At 42.2% G+C, this 17,583-nt stretch overlaps 1 protein-coding gene across 25 annotated transcripts in view; it reads left to right on the forward strand.

The window, feature by feature from the left end:
* The window catches only part of celf5a (cugbp, Elav-like family member 5a), a 195,720-nt gene that overhangs the window by 173,866 nt on the left and 4,271 nt on the right, over nt 1-17,583 (forward strand). For 6 of the 25 annotated variants that reach the window (XM_078259231.1, XM_078259243.1, XM_078259234.1 and 3 more), the window contains 3 exons: nt 1,003-1,149; nt 8,767-8,915; nt 17,294-17,526. In XM_078259231.1, coding sequence (XP_078115357.1) covers nt 1,003-1,149; nt 8,767-8,915; nt 17,294-17,526 — 529 coding nt within the window. Of the gene's footprint in view, nt 1-984; nt 1,150-8,766; nt 8,933-17,283; nt 17,527-17,583 lie in introns of all 25 variants that reach the window. The other 19 variants (XM_078259233.1, XM_078259245.1, XM_078259239.1 and 16 more) reach the window with 6 other exon arrangements.

Consider the following 17,583-nt stretch of genomic DNA (forward strand, 5'->3'; position numbering starts at 1 on the left):
GCCAGTTTGGGGGCGCAGAGGGGAGGAGAGGCGGAGCACACAAAAGGTCAACTGTAGTGCTAAATCATTTGAAGATTCTTAATGAAGGGTGTGTGCCAGACACACCTGCTGTTTCATTATTGTGCTGCAGAAAGAGGTAATAGTGTTCCTCTTCCTGCCAATGAAAGGAAGAGGGAGGCTAAACGGAGGGCAGAATGAGAGAAATTTGCCCTAAAAAGCAACATTTTCTTTAAAGAACACATTCACCAAGGGCAATAAGAACCACTGCCAATTGTAGCTCTTATTTCAAATCATTGTTCATTGCAAATCTTTTAACCTTATCTCTGAGGAGGAGCACCAAGGTTACATATATGTACTGTACTGGAGGGGGAAAGCTGGGGGAAAATATAAAGTATGTCATGCACAGCGCGGCTGCTCTGCCCCAAGTGACTTTGTACATGTTAAACACTGATTGTAAGAACAGAAGGTTTCTGTCTGCACATCTGCCTACAGAGCTGTTCACTCAATAAGCAGAAAATTTTTATTCTTCACATATCTCTGTTGGGTTCATGTTTATGTATGCCAGCCACAAAATAAGGAGGCACGATTCTCTGCAATAATACAAATGTGCAAGGATGTTGTATCTAGAATGGCAAAACAAATTTTGACATGCAATTACAGGAGCTCGCTACATAATAATGTTAACACTGGTTAATGTTGCTAATGAACACAGCATACAAAGAAATCAGAAATAATAACCAATAGCATTCTTTATGCTCTTGTATTGGACTTTTTAAGCTTTTTGTTAGTGGCTATCTCTAAATACGTGGTAAATCCTAACAGTCACATATGCAAATGATTCCTGAAGTGGCTCAAAGCCTTTTGGGGATAGAGGATGCTGTTAGACTGTGATCCTACTGTTGATTGACTGACTGAGTGTTGGCATTGAAGGTGCTTGCAGTAAATCAGGGTTAAGTGTCTGTGCTGTTTTTCTCTGATTTTCAGTTCTCTCTACCCCCTCAGGGTGCTTCCTCCAGCTTGGTGGTCAAGTTTGCAGACACAGACAAGGAGCGCACCATCAGACGTATGCAGCAGATGGTTGGACAGTTTGGCATCTTCAACCCAGCCATCGCCCTTCCCTTCAGCACCTACAGCTCTTACGCACATGCGGTGAGTTTGAAAAGACACATGTACTGTAGCACGCACAGAACACATAAAATTCTAACATACACATACACAGTGGCTGATTACATACACTTAAGGAATAGCTCACAACAGGCCGTGGTATGTTGTGATTATATCACAGCTAAGGGGTGTTTTTCGGCTTGACGCGAAGCAGAGGGAGGACAACTGCCTTAGTGGTCATCAAGTATGGCAATATGAAAGCTATAGACCTATTACAATTTAAATTGATATTTATTAATTAAAATAAAAATAAAATAGGCCCTCCTGGGCTGGCTGCCTGTACATACCGAGGCGGTTGCTATGGCACGCAGGTAACACACTAGCAGAGGCTATTTCATTTGCCTGACGCTAACGGGTTGTTTCAGGTTCACCAAAGTCACACAAACTAACTGATCGAGGCAGCAGTAGACCAGCAACTCCCGTGTTCTGCAAGGTAAAATTACTGTTTTTGTTAAAGGAGGCTTAAAAGAGAGCATAGATTACAGCTTTAGTTCCCTGTCAGAAAGATGGTCTTACAGCAAGGTAAAGCTGTGAAAATATTGTAAATACAGTGTACTCTTAAAGGGACACTTTGCCGATTTTAAACCAGCTCTGTCTGGGAATTCAACTCACCAGTCTCCTGGTGACTCTGCTAGCCTGGCTGGTCGAGGTCTTTCAAATGTAAACATCAGAGTGAACACAGAGCAAAAGTTAAAGATGGCTATCAGCTACGACCTATGGCTACAATCCCGACTACGTGGACAAGCAAGACCATCTTTGCTTCTATCTCCATCTGTACATCAGAGGGGGCACCGAGGCAAGCATGGAGGAATAAAACACCAATTGAGACTTCTCTGATCCTGCTAGCCAGTGTGCAGGCATCGGACGGTGAGCTGGGTGGCCTCCGTGCCTCCGTCAGTTTCCAGCAGGATGTCGGGAGCTGTGGTGTCCTTTCACCGAGACTTGGCTGGATCCTGGAGTGCCGGTGCCACATTCCACTTTATGATCAATCATGCACAGGTTGAAGGAGCTGATGGGAATACACTGGAATTGTACATTGTACAATTTCACATGACGAATAAAATTAATTGGTTGATTAGTTGATTGAAAATGTATTTGGTGAGAGAACGGGTCAGCTCAGCAACATGAGCACTAGTCATATAGTAGATAAAATGAGAAACAATAAGATGTAAGATAAGATGGGATGACATACATAAAATATAGCACTATATACATATATCAAAATGAGGATTGTGTGTAAAAGTGACAAGTTTATCCAACAGTATTGCACAAATGTAATGAAAAAAAGGAGTGAGACATGGCATATGAGAGAATGGAGCGAAATAAATAGACAAATAAAAATAAATCACTATGTACATACATGAAAAAAAGGATTGTGTGTGGTTCAGTAAGTCCCAGGTGATGCTGTATCTATGTTTGCTGATTAATAGCATACACATCCTTTTTATTTGACCTGTAATTCCCATTTGGCTAGTTCAGTGTATTGCTGAGGTGGAACCACTGATGTGTTAGAACTCATGACACATAGGATACACAATGGAACTCCTACATTTGACCTTTAGCTTGGTTGTTATCTGGTGTAAAAAAACTTTTTTCAGTACATAGAGATTTTGTATTTGCACATTTGGATCCCTACTTGGTAGACATTGTCATAAGTGAGTTAGCTTTCCAAACTATCATCACTTCCATCAGCACCCCTTCTCTGTCCTCTGCTCCTCTTCAGCAGTGCAGCTATGCCATTACATTCAGACTTTCACTACCCACAGCACGTAGGCGCACACACATTTAGTTAGCTTGTAGCCTCCAACCCCTTTATCAGCTTCCCTCTGTCCTCCTACCCCCCCTCAGGGCATGGCACCATACACACACAGCAGACCCCCGGCTCTTTGATGAGTTCAGACAGCCCTATGCAGCCCCTCTCACCATGCGCCCGCTCTACCTTCTATCACACTGCTTCTCTACCCTTCCCTTCTCCCTCCCCCTGTCCCTCCCTCTGGGCCCATGAGATGCTCCAGGGGCCACAGTTGACTCAGAATATTCCATGGGCAACTTATCTGCACACAAACTTTCTTCTTCCCTGCCGAGGCAGAGCACACACACATAAGCCCTGACGTGTACATGCATGCACACATGCACCACCTACTTAAGAAGGCTAAAATGAATTTGAGAAAAGCTTTTCAACCAGCGCTGAAATAAAAACCTGGGCCTCTGTCACAACACACTGCATAAATACACAAACATCAGCAGAGTATTTATTTACAGAGAAGGAGGAACAAAAATTCATTTTTTCTTGTACTTATTTGGATGTTAAAGTTAAATATATATTTTTTGCTGTCTCTAAATGCCAGCATTAATGGTTGACGTTAGCCAGTTCTTGGGGGCTTATCCATTTCCCTCATTTTCACATCACAGCCATGGGACCCAGTGTGAAATGTGCAAATTGACCATCCCAGAGTAATTGCAAGGCCATCTCTTGTGCTCTCCCCAGTAAAACTCCCACCTTCATTACCATTCATGAAATGCAGCCCTTTCCCAGGAAATGTGGAGAAATGCAAATGTTTAAGGGGTGGTGGAGGCAGTGGCGGTCTGCGGGGAGACCATTGTGCCCCGCTCAGGTTGGCCATGACTCTTATTTACTGTGGCAGAGACCCGTTTCGACTTGTGTGTACACACACAAGGGTGTACACACTCACACGCACGATGCAGCGAATGTTCTTTCTTTCGCGCTCTCCTCTCTCTCTCTCTCTTATACACATGTATAATATGACAAAGAGCAGGATGATGCTAGGAAATTGAGTTGTGTGTGAAAGTAACAAGGGCACGGGGGATACTTCAGCATTAGAGAGAATCAATTACCATTAAATCTAAAGGAGGAATTGCATGTATGTGGTTTCTCGACACAAAGATTATACAGCATGAATGATGTTAGTGAAGGTGAGATTCTCCTTGTATTAGTATTATGAATCACAGAGACTGTGGGTGCCATGTACCTGCATATAATGAATTTAGCAAAATAAAGCAAGTCGGTGGAGGAACTCCGAGGCAAGGCAACCTTGCATATAAAATCAACCTAACTTTTGATAAAGTAATGGGTGCACAAGAGGCAGTAATGGATTATCAGCGAGGCTCTTGTTTTCATATCTCGCTAAAGACTTATTTAATGGATCTAAATACCAGTTCAGACTGCTAGTTACGCAATAATGTAGAATAAAGGGAAATGTTAGTTATCTTTAGTGTGGGTGTCCTGCTTGTTCAGCGGTAATGATTACATTACAGTCATTGGTGCTGGCTGCATGTATATGGTGTGCAGCCTCGATACCACTGTAGCCAACGGGAATGTGCTGAAATGATACGACAAATGTTTCTTCACTGCAAGATAAACTACACATATTCCCCCAAGACGAAAAACCTGCAGTGACACAAAAAAGGACTTTATCTCCAAAGACACATTACATGTTCGCCTACTCTCCATATACACTGGCCAAGAGAAGAGGAGCTGGCACAGTATAGAATACAGACGTGGGGAGAGATGGTATATATAGCTATAACCAGGAAGTACAGTAAATGGTAAATTCAAAGAGCTACCTCTCCACTACAGCAGTGGATAGGATTATAGAGTTGAGCTGACAGCCAGTAAATTGGATTTTAGTCAAACCAGGGGAAGGAGGGGGCTCTGAACACAAATTGGAGGGGTACAACACTGACAACATATGCCAAATATGAGAAATGTGCCATTTTCACGATAGACACAGACACTGGTGTGCTCTGACAGGAGACATCCTATTTGCAAAAAGGTGATTTCATAAAACACAAGCGGAAAGAGAGCGAGAGAGTGAGATTCCTTGTTTTATTTCAGTGTTAGTAGTGAGTGATAATAGTTCTCCCATGAATCGCTGAATGCAAGTAATAAAACCAGCGTTTATTACCTTTTGTATTTCCCCTTCAAGACACAAACATCATATTTGTACACGATTAGATTTGATTCAAGTCACTTTTCTTCCTTTGTCTCCTAAAGCCGTGTCTCTCTGCGACGACAGCCATTTTAGCTTCCCTTGGTCTACAACTACAGTACATGCTGTGTCGGGGTACAAGAGAGAAGTTTTAGATTTAAAGGGACCTACAGCACTGTGCCCCTCTTGTCTCCCTAAAAGATGCATTGCACTGAGTGTGAGATAGATAAATGAAATGAGAGAAAATGGTTTAACTTGGCGCTAATAGTGACAATGTGTGGGTGGATGAGAGGGAGGATGATGACTGTAAACTCGCATTAGGAAACATCTCCCCCTGTTGGAGGGACTCACATTCAAACAGCACGCATGAGAAATGATGGTACCAGATTACTGCATCATTTAGCTGTGCTATAAACTGCTTGCACACATACATACGCAAACACACACACACAAGCATGTGTGTGACCTGGTTTAGCTGTATTATACTTGTGAGGACTAGCTCTACACACAAACAAAGTGCACCAGATGAAAAAAAAACAACTATTTAAATCTCTCTGTGGAAATAGAGCCTGCCAGCATGGAGGTAATAAATGAGGCCCTTCAGCTTCAGTCTTCTGTCTTCAGTCTTTTAGTTCACCTTATTGAACTACTGTCTCCCTCTCTCTCTCTCTCTTTTTCGTTTTTTTTTTTTTTCTTCCCTTTTTCACGTACAGTATCTCGCTCTCCTTCTTTCTCTCTCTCTCTCTCTCTCTCTCCGTCCCAGGCTGGTTGGGCTATAAGGGGTCACATGTGACAGAGCTGAGAGTCAGCGAGTCACAGAGCAGCGCTACAGAGATAATTGCCATGTGATAAAGAGGTGATTGCCTGCTGGCACCAGGGGAGAGTAATGCCATCAGGTTGCAATAAAAAAGCAGATGTCTGACACTAAATGAATGCTGCTGGAGCCCTGGCAACTTTCTTTGCTCCCTTTCATCTCACACGCGTCTCTTTTGTCCCCCTTGTTTTTGTCTGCCTTTTCTTCCCTTTTCCTTTTCTTTTCAAGAGAAAGCAGAAAAGGTTGTGTGTCTGTGATGATGAAGACTCAGTTCTGCTTATTCTTTACCAGAGACATTTGCTATCTGCTGGGTCGTGCATAAATAAAGAAAACGGGAATGGTTTTTGAATATAATGCCTTTGAAATTTTTAAAAGAAATTCTTTTGCATATACATATAAAAAGTAAAATGGAACGACTTTGAAAATCTCTATCAACATAACCACTCTGCTTTCTGCTCTTAATTTTTTCTTTATCAGAGACAGTTTGTATTAACCACTGCATTCCAACGTAATTATATGCTTGGGTTTCCAATTTGCTGCATTTGAATTTGAAACGAAGTGTCAATGAATGCCAGAGTTGTTATCCATGACAATCTGACAGATGGCATTAAGTGTTGCATTATCTAAAACATGCATTGGGAGAGAGGCTGGTATTCTGAAGACGCTTGTATTCACTCCTACTCCATTATTACTCCATCCATGCTTGTAGCTAGGCCACAAGGCCCACAACAAATAGGCTGCAAGCTTATTAGAATCAGTCCTCAGTCCTCGCTTATAGCTGCGAGCAGAGCCAGAGAAAAGACACAAACAACAGTGAGTGGAGTGGCAGTGTATTTATTCTGTAATACCAGCCCAGTCAGACCCTTCATTCTGAAGTCCAGCCCTGTTCACATCCTAATGGGGGGCAGTCACAGCATTGCCAAATCAAGGGAGCCCCAGATCCTCTAGACCTCTTTGTTTGTTTCAGTGTCATTGCTTTTGTTTAGGTTCTTGTTCCTTTGCTGTCTTTTGCAGCTATACTCCCTTAAAGGCTCAATTCATCTTATTTGGAAAGGAATGGATGATTCCCATTTGTCACGTTGAAATTATGCAAATGACAAAAGGCGTTAATAGATAGCAGTGGCAAGGCATGTGGCTAATGGATGAGATGCCAGCGCTGGGCATTCTACAGCGGGACAGCTGCTTTCAGGTTACCCGACAGGGGCACTGAGGGGAAATAATTGGCTTTTCCGTTGCAGGGTCCCCATGCAAATACAAGCAGAATGGCATTCTATACCTCCAGTGTCTCACCATATCGTCATTAGCATTAGTGCCAGTGGCAGAAGAGTTTGATTTCTGCTTATGCGAGTCATTCTCAGGCCACGGCCATCAGTAGCTCCCCTGACACATAGCAGCTATGTCTGTATTAAACAGATGCAGAGACAGGGGTAAGAGGTTGGTCTAGCTGTGTTCGTATGCCTATATCACACAGGTCTGGATAGCTACACAGCCAGCAAAAGATTGTTGATAGCCTAGGTAAACCCAGTGGTTCACAAGCTGCAAAAGCCATTGTGCAATGATGGATTTTCTTATGAATTAGGCATTCAGCATGTGGTTTGCACAGAGATAATTTAAGCTGAGTGCGGAAACTCAAATAGTCTCTATCGCTCTTCATGCATGTTGTGTGTGTGTGTGCGTGTGTGTGTGTGTGTGTGTGTGTGTGTGTGTGTGTGTGTGTGTGTGTTTATGAGGGCAGCGGTGCATGTGAGCATGAATAAACACTCTGTGGGCTGCATTTGATGGAAAATGGTTTCAGCTCTCACTTCATGCTAAGTAGAAATGTAGAGTGAATGAAACGCTATTGATTTTATCTCTTTGTGGAATTGTCCAATGGGTGGAAATCGACTGCCATTTCAATTTTTTGACTAACGTGCTGTATTACTAACATGGTCTGGAATCTGAGTTTCTTGCTGCATAAAAAATATTGTTTTAATGACTCAGGGTCTGGATTCAGTGACACCTTAAAACAACCAAAGTAGACAATGTTGTTTGGCAAGTGTATGGCATGTATGTATGTGTCTCTAAAGCAACTTTTCAGTGGCAAACAAATGGTCATTTAATGAAGCTCCAACCCCAAATGTATTCTGTTTGCAAAATGCTATCTAATTTTGGCAAAACTAGCCCAAAGACGGGCCTAGTGGTTTCTGATATAATTAGAAACCACTGCTAATTTATTTTAAACTCTGCATTTCAGGCAACAAGCAGCAATTATTACAAATACATCAGAAACATTAGAGATGGGGCCAGGGAAAAACAGGAGAGTTTTAGACGTCTGTGCAATTTCTATACATCCAAACAAGAGTCTTGTGAAGTTTGACAATTGTAAGGGAAAAGTATTGCAACACTTCTGCAAACTTTGCCTTTTCCCTGAGCACAGAGATAATGTCCACATGTCAATGCCTTGATTTGTATGAGCCCAACAGACAGCTATTAAATCTTTTCTGCAGCTGGTGACAGGCTTCCTGCTGGGAGGATAGACAGATTCACTAAACATAGGTTGACAGGCTTCTTTTTTCTTCCCTTTCTTTTATTCCGCTCTACTTTCTCTTTACTTCCCATGCACTATCCATCCATCAACCTCAACATACATCCCTCCCTCTGTTCTACCCTTGCTATGTTTCTCTCTCACTCCCCTTCTCCCGTCGTCTTTGTCTGACTCGTTCCCAACTTACTATATTTTTCATCACCGTCTGTCCTCCCCTCACCTCTCTCACACCCCGCTCTCCCTCCTGCTCTCTCACGCACCCCCCATCCAACCCTCCTTTCCTCCACCCATCTCTCCGTGTCCCTCTTCTTTAGCTAATGCAGCAGCAGGCAGCCATCATGGCAGCAAGCCACGGAGGTTACCTCACACCAAGCGTGGCTTTTCCCGCCACACAGATCCACCAGATGGGGGCGCTCAACATCAACAGCCTCCCACCCACCACCATGACCCAGGTGTCGGGTGAGTTTCATCAAGCCCTGGGTGAGCACTTAGTTTCATTCCCTTCTTCTTGTAAGTGTGTGTGTGTGTGTGTGTGTGTGTGTGTGTGTGTGTGTGTGTGTGTGTGTGTGTGTGGATTGAGGGATGGTTAGTGATGCTACGAGCAGGATCTTGTGTATGCTTGTGTTAATGTCTTACTGTAAATGCGTGTAGGATTTGTGTGGGTGCGTGCATTTGTACATGCCAGTGAGGCTCTTGTAGGTCAACTTTTGTTTTTATGATATGATAATGTCTGTTGGAATATACATTTTTTGTGTGTGTGTGTGTGTGTGTGTGTGTGTGTGTGCGCGAGAATAAAACTAGAGCTGCAGCAAGGCCAAAAGGAAGGGTGACCTCTTACTGGTATTCAGAAATGATTCCACTGGACAGAAAGAGACGGCTAAGATGAAAAATACAGTCAATTGCGTATGTTTATGTTGTTTGTGAATGCAGAAAATATTTGTGGATAGCAACAGCAGAATGAGGAATATCAATAAGTAAGTTTACAGATAAGGCGCTAATTTCCCCGTGGTATTTTGACCTTGCGCTTTGAAGCACTTGTGCATGATCTGCATTCAGTTGGTTTTGTTTTCCATAACAAACACCTCCTATGCAGATACATTACAGAGGAAAGGGAAGGACTTTGAAATACCTACCCACTGCATAACATTAGCTTATTCAGCAGTGCTTCATTTTCCTTGAGACAGAGGGAACTTCAAGATTCTCCACTCAACAAAAGCACGAGCCGAAATAAATAATACAGTAGCCAAGTCTTTGTTGTGCTCAGCTCACCTACTTTGTCAACACTGCAGTATTGAGTTTTTAAGGTGATGACTTTGGTAACTTTAAACCAATCAGTACGAGAGAGAGAACCGCCATCAGTGCAACAAGGCCTATTTTAGATTGCCTTTACAGCCATCATAGGGATCCTTACTAAAAAATTTGTTGCACTATATCAAATTCTCTCTGTACTGTGGTTCCTGTGGGGAAGTAAAATATTCTCTTAAGTTGGTATTCTGTTCACTTTTTCATCCACAGACACAAAGAAAGGACAATTTTATTGTACAAATCCTGTTTGGTTCTGATTCATTTACTTCACAACAGCCAGTTGCATTAAAACTAGAATGGCACTCGGAGAGCGCAGACCTTCACCAAGGCATGCCCTATCTCACAATGTAAATGCAGTGTGAAGTTTCCCAGTTGGAAAATAATTTTTCCGATATATCACATGAATGCAGCACAAACGCCCTATCTCGCAATGTTAACACAGGTGAAAAATATGTGTATATCCACCCTGTGATTCGGATCCACTCCAAAATATAATGGGTTCTTCCTTAGCCCATGCTACACCCTTTCACCAAGTTTCATGAAAATCGAGCAAGTAGTTTTTCAGTAATCTTGCTGACAGACAAACTGACAGGCAAACTGAGCCGAAAACATCCTCGGCGGAGGTAATGAACAGGACAGGTAGCAGACCAGGTGTGTAAATCAATGCTACAGGACCCTGATTAACCTTTAAATCACGAATGTATCCACCTCAAGCCAAATGAACGCATGTACATCAAGTGAGATGATGGAACATGCTGTTTGTGTACATTGCATCTGCAATCATTTTTAACATTGGGCAATATATCTGGAGAGGAGATCCATTTGTCAAATATTCACGGTGATGTTTTCAGTGCAAAGTGTGCACTTTTGGGCCAGCATAATCAATCAGAGACAGTGATTAAAAGTGGAGTTCAGTCTTGCTGAGAAGCCTCTTATTTTGATGGGTAAAGCACTGACAGTATGGCAATTCAGATCTTTGTGTTCTGCATGCATACCTATATTTTGCAACACGATAGTGCTGATGAAAGATTGTGCAACCGTATTGCAAGGAACTCAGTCTGTGTGTGTGTGTGTGTGTGTGTGTGTGTGTGTGTGTGTGTGTGTGTGTGTGTGTGTGTGTGTGTGTGTGTGTGTGTGTGTGTGTGTGAGGCTTTATCCTCCAGTCTGATTGTATTGTTTGTGCTGTCTTTGTATCTCTTTTGAACTGTAACTTCTCAAAAGTTCAAATCAGTGCCTTACTCTAAAGGAAAAATTGCAAAATGTTGTTAGATATTCCGTGAAAGCTAAACAAAACTGTATAGGAAAATGTAAGGCAATGTTGTTTCAATTGGCAATTCCAGGAGCTAACAATTTGGCTTAAGCAAAAAAAACAAAAAACATGTTTGCGTCTCATACAGAGACAGGAGGAAAGGAAGAGAATTAAGTGCCTCTAAAGTCTGTGAATCTGATGTGTGAAGTAGTGCCATTTACAGGATCTGCTTTTGGACATGCTTCTGTTTAACCACAGTCGACTGATTACCTTTCATTATTGAATGTAATATATTATTAATCCTTGAGAGAAAGCATGGCTTTCGTGAATTCTCAAGGACTATCATAAATATGATATGTTTTATTTCCCCTTTCTTCATTCGTTACTTTGAGTGTGGCTGTCAGCAGCTTCAGGAGTGGTAGTGTAGCTTTGGTATACACAGCTATTTTTCTCTCCCCCTGTTTTTCACACTTGTGGCCATGACTTATTTAGAGTTCATTGAAGGAATACATAACATTACTGGCAAGGCTGTCTGTATAAGTAGGCCAAGAAACTCTGACACTATTTAGAGACTGTAGGATGTCTGCCACGAGTCAGTGGAATAAATCATTGTAATATCAGAAACTGTTTTTAGGGTCTGTGCGCAGGGTGCTTCTCTGCTTCAACAGAGGTGTACATTATGCATTAAGTTGTTTGATCAACCAAATTAGAGCTCTAAACAAATCTATGAATTCTGACATTTGGCAGCTGTGTCAATTGTACAAAAACATAAAAGATAGAAAGGTCAATGTCCCATTTCCTTCCAAAATGAGAGCAATTGCCAATTGACAGGTAGACTACCGCCTTTCTGAATTACCTACACGGCTTTGCATTACCATAAAGCTCCAATAGTAGCTTAATAGATGGAAAACCCTGCCTGATGTTGTGGTAAATGTGTGACATTAATCTTTTATTCAAATGATCAGTATAACCTCTGTAACATAAAAAGTCTTGTTTGTGACAGCAAGCCGAAGTACAAAGAGGCTCAGAGGTTAAGGGTGTTACTCTGAAAACAATGAGACATCCATTTGATCAACAGATGCAAAGCATTTAAGCTTGATGGTGCATAAGCCGTTTGCCAGATGGTTCAGCTGATTAGAGCATGTATCCTTACAATGATGCATGATGATGCTTTTTGAAAATAATGTTCACCAGGTGCTGCACCCTGAGTGCTGCAGAAGAAATAAAAGGGAAACAAAAACAAGGGAGAGAGAGAGGCAGAGCTAAAGTAACAGGAAGATATAGAGAGAGGGAGATAAAGAGGAAGGAGAGGAAAGGAGAAATGGAGAGAGATGTCGATCCTGCTGGGTCTATGTGGTGAGGAACATGTCGTGTCAAGGATGCTTTGTTAGGATGTGAGAAGTGTATAATCAAAGTCACTCTAATGTTCTGTTGCTGCTCTACACTGAAGATGTACATATTCCACAAAATATACTGCAGATGCTCCACAGCCAGAGACAACCCACTCAAACAGGCAGGCTGGATGTGCCACAACATCCCTGCTGGATTTGTGCATGGATACACCATTGATGCATAACACTTCCATGGTGACAAACACCATGAAGCTAATGAGCTGTTTGACACAGTGATCTTTCTCAATATGTGCACCTGTCCTTTGCGACGCATCATACATGTTATACACACATTTTATATTTAATGGCCAAGTCTAATGCAAACAAATGTTAAGGGCAGGCTAATGAAAATGAATGAGAATCCCAGAGATTTACTGCTATTAGTGATGTATCACACCAAGCTATTTGGAACAGAACACAATGCTGTTGTGTGTTCAGAGCCAGATGAAGCAGCTGAGGAAATGAACACCTGTGTGTCTTAACTGATGCTGTGACTTCCAGCAAAAAATGCATTTACTGTATTTGCTTTTTTAAAGACTTTACTCTTCCCAAGATTACTTTTACAATCATTTTATCTTCAACGGCAAAGATATCAACTTAGAAACATGTCCAGTTGCTCGAGTGTGCTATTGTCTCTCCAATATAAAGGTACCCCCTTTCAGTTTAAATCAGGCCTATTGCATAACTATCAAATCCCAGGAGCACAATTGGACAGTTCTGCAACAGCAAAAGGTATCCCTGTTCCTGGTGCGGGCGACTACTTTCAGAGCGCACAGCCGCAGTTCTCGGCCGGACCAAACCTGATGTGTGTAAGCAAAACTGAGCTTTGCACGAGCAGCAGAGCTTCACAAGCTGCCCAGCTGCACTGCTCAGGGATCTGAAAGTCAGGCACATTGGTATGGACAATGCATTGTATGTACTTTAGCCTCAAGAGTGGAGCAGGCAGCACTAGAGGCTTTGTTGTGTGGAAGTTTTATTTAGTACATTGGCCTACGTTGCATTTGATACTGAAGGTTAATGGTTTGAGTTTCACATAGTCCACTTTTAAAAAATCACAAATACTTTATAATTATCGTTAACATCACATGGAATGAATGTGTATTTGTATACTTGGAGACCGATGTCTTTTCTCTGTCCAACACATTTCTCAGGGAGGATATACCACATTTGACCAGCAGTGGTGCGGTGTCTTAACCTGTCGCACCAGAAGGTTTGTTACACAGAACCATCTGAGAAGCCGTCATTAGAAAACTGTTTAAAAAAGCTCAGGCTCTTTAAATAAATACCTGGCAGGTGATTGGATGAACCATCTGTCTATCACGTTCACCATTGTTGTTTTGAACCAACCCGTAGCTGTCAGTAGCTCCCCACCGGACGCTGATTGGTTCGGTCTGCTGGTTGTTCAGACACAAACGCATTCCTTGAAGCCTGACGAGATGGATTTTTGTGTGATATGTGATAAAAACATCTAACAAAGTCCACAGTGGAGATGACAAACAGGAGGAAGATTTAATAAATGAATTAAGGTACTAATCCCACTCTACCCAAGAAGAAATCCCTCATATTATAGACTGCAGATGGAGTGCACATCATTGGTCTTTGTTGTGATATCAACCAGTGTTTAATTAAAACGTAACGTCATAAAGTCCTTGAAAACTTTTTTTTTTTTTATATTTCTCCACTACATTGAATACTCATTACTACCGGTAAATAAGCAACTATCAAAGTCAAAAATTAATCATCTAATCTGCAGCATCAGGCCTGTGTGGGTGATTGACAGTGGCCTGGCAGCCCACCAAATAAATGCACATCTCCAACCAAAACAGAGTTCTGTGTGTTCCCGTGGGAGCCTATCACTTCTAGCAAGCAGCTGATTGAGAAAATACTGTAGTTTTTCAGGGCCTTAAAGTGAAAAGAATATACATTCTACAAGCAGTTGTGGATGACATTATTGGTAAGAATCAAATCAATCTATTATTTAACACAGAACTATACCTACTAGACTATACCTCGCTTTAGTTGTATTTTAATGTGCATTTAAATATGTACTTAACTTCACAATGAAACATTAATTTGGAAGTGCATTTGCATCTTATTTGCCTCACAATTATTTATTAGTAATCAAAGGGAAAGTATTCAAAGTCACATAGTTTTTCTTGGTAAACTAACTGGCCTTTTAAAAAGCTACCCTTCCCATATTCAGATTTATTATTCACACTTTTAAGGACCAGACAGACATTTTCTCTTTGAGTCTAAATGCATCACATTTTAAATCAGTTAGAAGAAAGCATCTGTTCTGAGTGCTTATTACTTGCTCCAGCGAAAGACAAGCCCTTGTGCTAGTAATGACTACACTCTCCAGTATGGGTATAGCATTGCTCGTTGATTTGAATGTATAATTAGCATAACAAATGCTTCTGTCGCATGTGAAGACTTCTTTCGTGAAAGCAATCATGGCAAGCAGCAAATCAACAGTTTTCCCCCTCTAAGAAGCAGGCTGCAAGAATATGAATGTAATTCTGCTTCCTTAACATAAATAAATCTGACATACACATATCCGTACTGTTTTGCAGTGCAGGCCACTTTCTTGCAGTATTAAGAGTGGAGAAGTGATAGTTAGTTGCTCGCTGTCTAGAATATGTAATCTGTTGTCCCGTAGCTTTGTATTCAGCCATGCCAGAGTGGGGAACCACATGTCATTATTACAGGCCAAGACACACTGCTCACACTGACATCCACACACACTCATGTGTGCATTGTAAACAGGCTATGAATACACTTTCCCACAATGCAAGAACTAAATGTCCACTGAGGTATAAAATGAAAATGTCTTGTTATTTTCTAGTTCAGTATAGTAGGAAATACTTTCCCATTTCAACTGAGGAGAACATTCTCAGGGTCTGCTCATTTTGAATATTGGGTCATTGTAATAGTGAGGCTAAAGATGATGACTATGCTACATAAATAGGTTTCTCATGTAATCAGTGTTTTATCGGCCATGGTGTTGCTTATTGTCTTTTCCTTTAACTCCATTTTGTGATCCAATCCATTTACAGCCGAGCTACTGTAGTATTTGTTACTATTCAGTTTAGTTATTGTGGATAAATGTTTCAGAGCTTTGCCTCACTACAATATCAATGCTGTCTTTATTACACTGTGATTGTTATGCTTATTCCCTGCTGTGACATTTCCAGCATGATAACCTGACTGCACTCGGTGGCCTCAATCTGTTACTTTTGTCACATGTTCTCCCTCACCACAGATGTCATGTCCAACTGCTGACCCTAGAACTTATGTAATTGCATGTAAGGGGTTCACACTACCACCTACTACTACCACTGCTACTCCTACCATCACTACAACTGCTACACATACATAGACGCGCGCTCCCACAGCAGTGCTAAGCCTTGGAAAATGAATTTGCCTGATGATGGAGAGGGTGCATTATCTGGCGGTACAGTAGAGTGCGTGTGGCCCGAGCAGACTAGCTGTCTCTAGCCCTCAGAATAGGAGCGGCAGTCTCCTGGGTCCTGGTAGGAGAATGGGCTGAAGCTGCAGTCTAATTCATCACAGCTCCGCAGGAAACAAGCAATCGTGGGGAGGCTTAAAAAGGAAACCAGTGCAAAAGACACAACAGCTCTCACTGGACCCGGGCAATTCCCCCTGGTCACTGCAGTTGCCTGTCTGACTGTCAGCCTCCTCATGAGTTAAATGCTGAAGCAGGGAGAGGAGAGTAAGGGAGAGGAGAGGAGAGAATGTACGTAAAGAAAAAGAAAAGCAATTCCATATGGATATGTAGATGATATTACTCAGTGGTGGGAGGTTTCAGCGTGTGATGTACAGAATATTTACTGTGGCATTAGCATAAATCTCAGCGAATGCTATGCGTATATGGGATGTGGTTGTTTACCCTATCTGGACCACCTCTCACAGGGGGTTCTTTACTCAGGCATCAGATTGTGTGGATATGGCCTGCTGAAGGGTTTCCGTGACAACCTGGGCTTTCTGTCCAATCAGAGCGAGGGTTTCCAGATTGAGAGGTGGTCCTCAGGGGAGCTGTACTTCAACGAACTTGGATGCTTTGCCCCAGAGCAGCCCTTTTAGAGAGACCATCACACAGTGAGATTTTGCTCAAAATGGGTACTTTGATGTTCCTGGCATAATTGGAAACACTTTCCAAAGGAGGGTCCTTTTAAAATGCATTGAATGAAAGAGGACAGGGAGCATCCAATTTCAATTCCACTCATGAACCATCCTGCAGCTGCCTTTCAGGCATGTACTATATATGTTATGACCCACCCATTTGTCAAACTGCCAACTGTTGTTATTTTGTCTTTTTTTATGACGTATAAAAGTAAGAGGCATCTTTGTATTTTTGCTACCTGCTCGTTCAAGCAAATCTACCGCTGTAATCTTCTATTTAGTCCGGATCTTTTCTTTTTTTTTTCTTCTTTTTCTTTTTTTTTCCTCTCAGAGGTTGCATAGTGGTTTCATCATCTTGAGCTGTACGAGCCAGTAGGGTATCATAAAACCACTGCAGACAGGCTAATTTTTCACAGGTTGACTTCCCTGCTATCCTGCAGGATGTGTCACGACAAACGGCGGATATGTGACAGACTCACGTCGCACCCGTGTCCTTGCATTAGAGAGTGGATGCAGTGCGAGTGTGTTAGTACGAGTGTGTGTGTGTGTGTGTGTGTGTGTGTGTGTGTGTGTGTGTGTGTGTGTGTGTAAATCTTGTGCTGGGGTGCGTTTACTCTCTGTACACAGTAGGAAAGCATGTCCATGTGTACACGTACCTATGTCTTAATACATTACAACTGTTTTTGTAGTATCATGTCGAGCTACGTAGATAGAGCCACTAACGGTACACCTTTTTTTCCCAGCAGGCCTCAGTTCTCCACCAGCCAACATCACCACCTCCGCCGTGCCCAGCATCGTCACGCCCATCGTCAACGGATTCACCGGCATCCCTCATCAGCCCAACGGACACCCTTCTGTGGAGACTTTGTACACCAACGGCCTGCCACCCTACTCCACCCAGAGCCCCACGGCTGCTGACACCCTCCAGCAAGCCTTCACTGGAGTACAGCAATACACAGGTGGGAGACAGCTTTGTTTACTACGCCGTATTTCTGTGATTTTTTTTATAATCCGCCGTAACTGCTAAATGTGTAGCAGCTACG

This window comes from Sander vitreus, chromosome 9, assembly GCF_031162955.1.
Source record: "Sander vitreus isolate 19-12246 chromosome 9, sanVit1, whole genome shotgun sequence".
Taxonomy (NCBI): domain Eukaryota; kingdom Metazoa; phylum Chordata; class Actinopteri; order Perciformes; family Percidae; genus Sander; species Sander vitreus.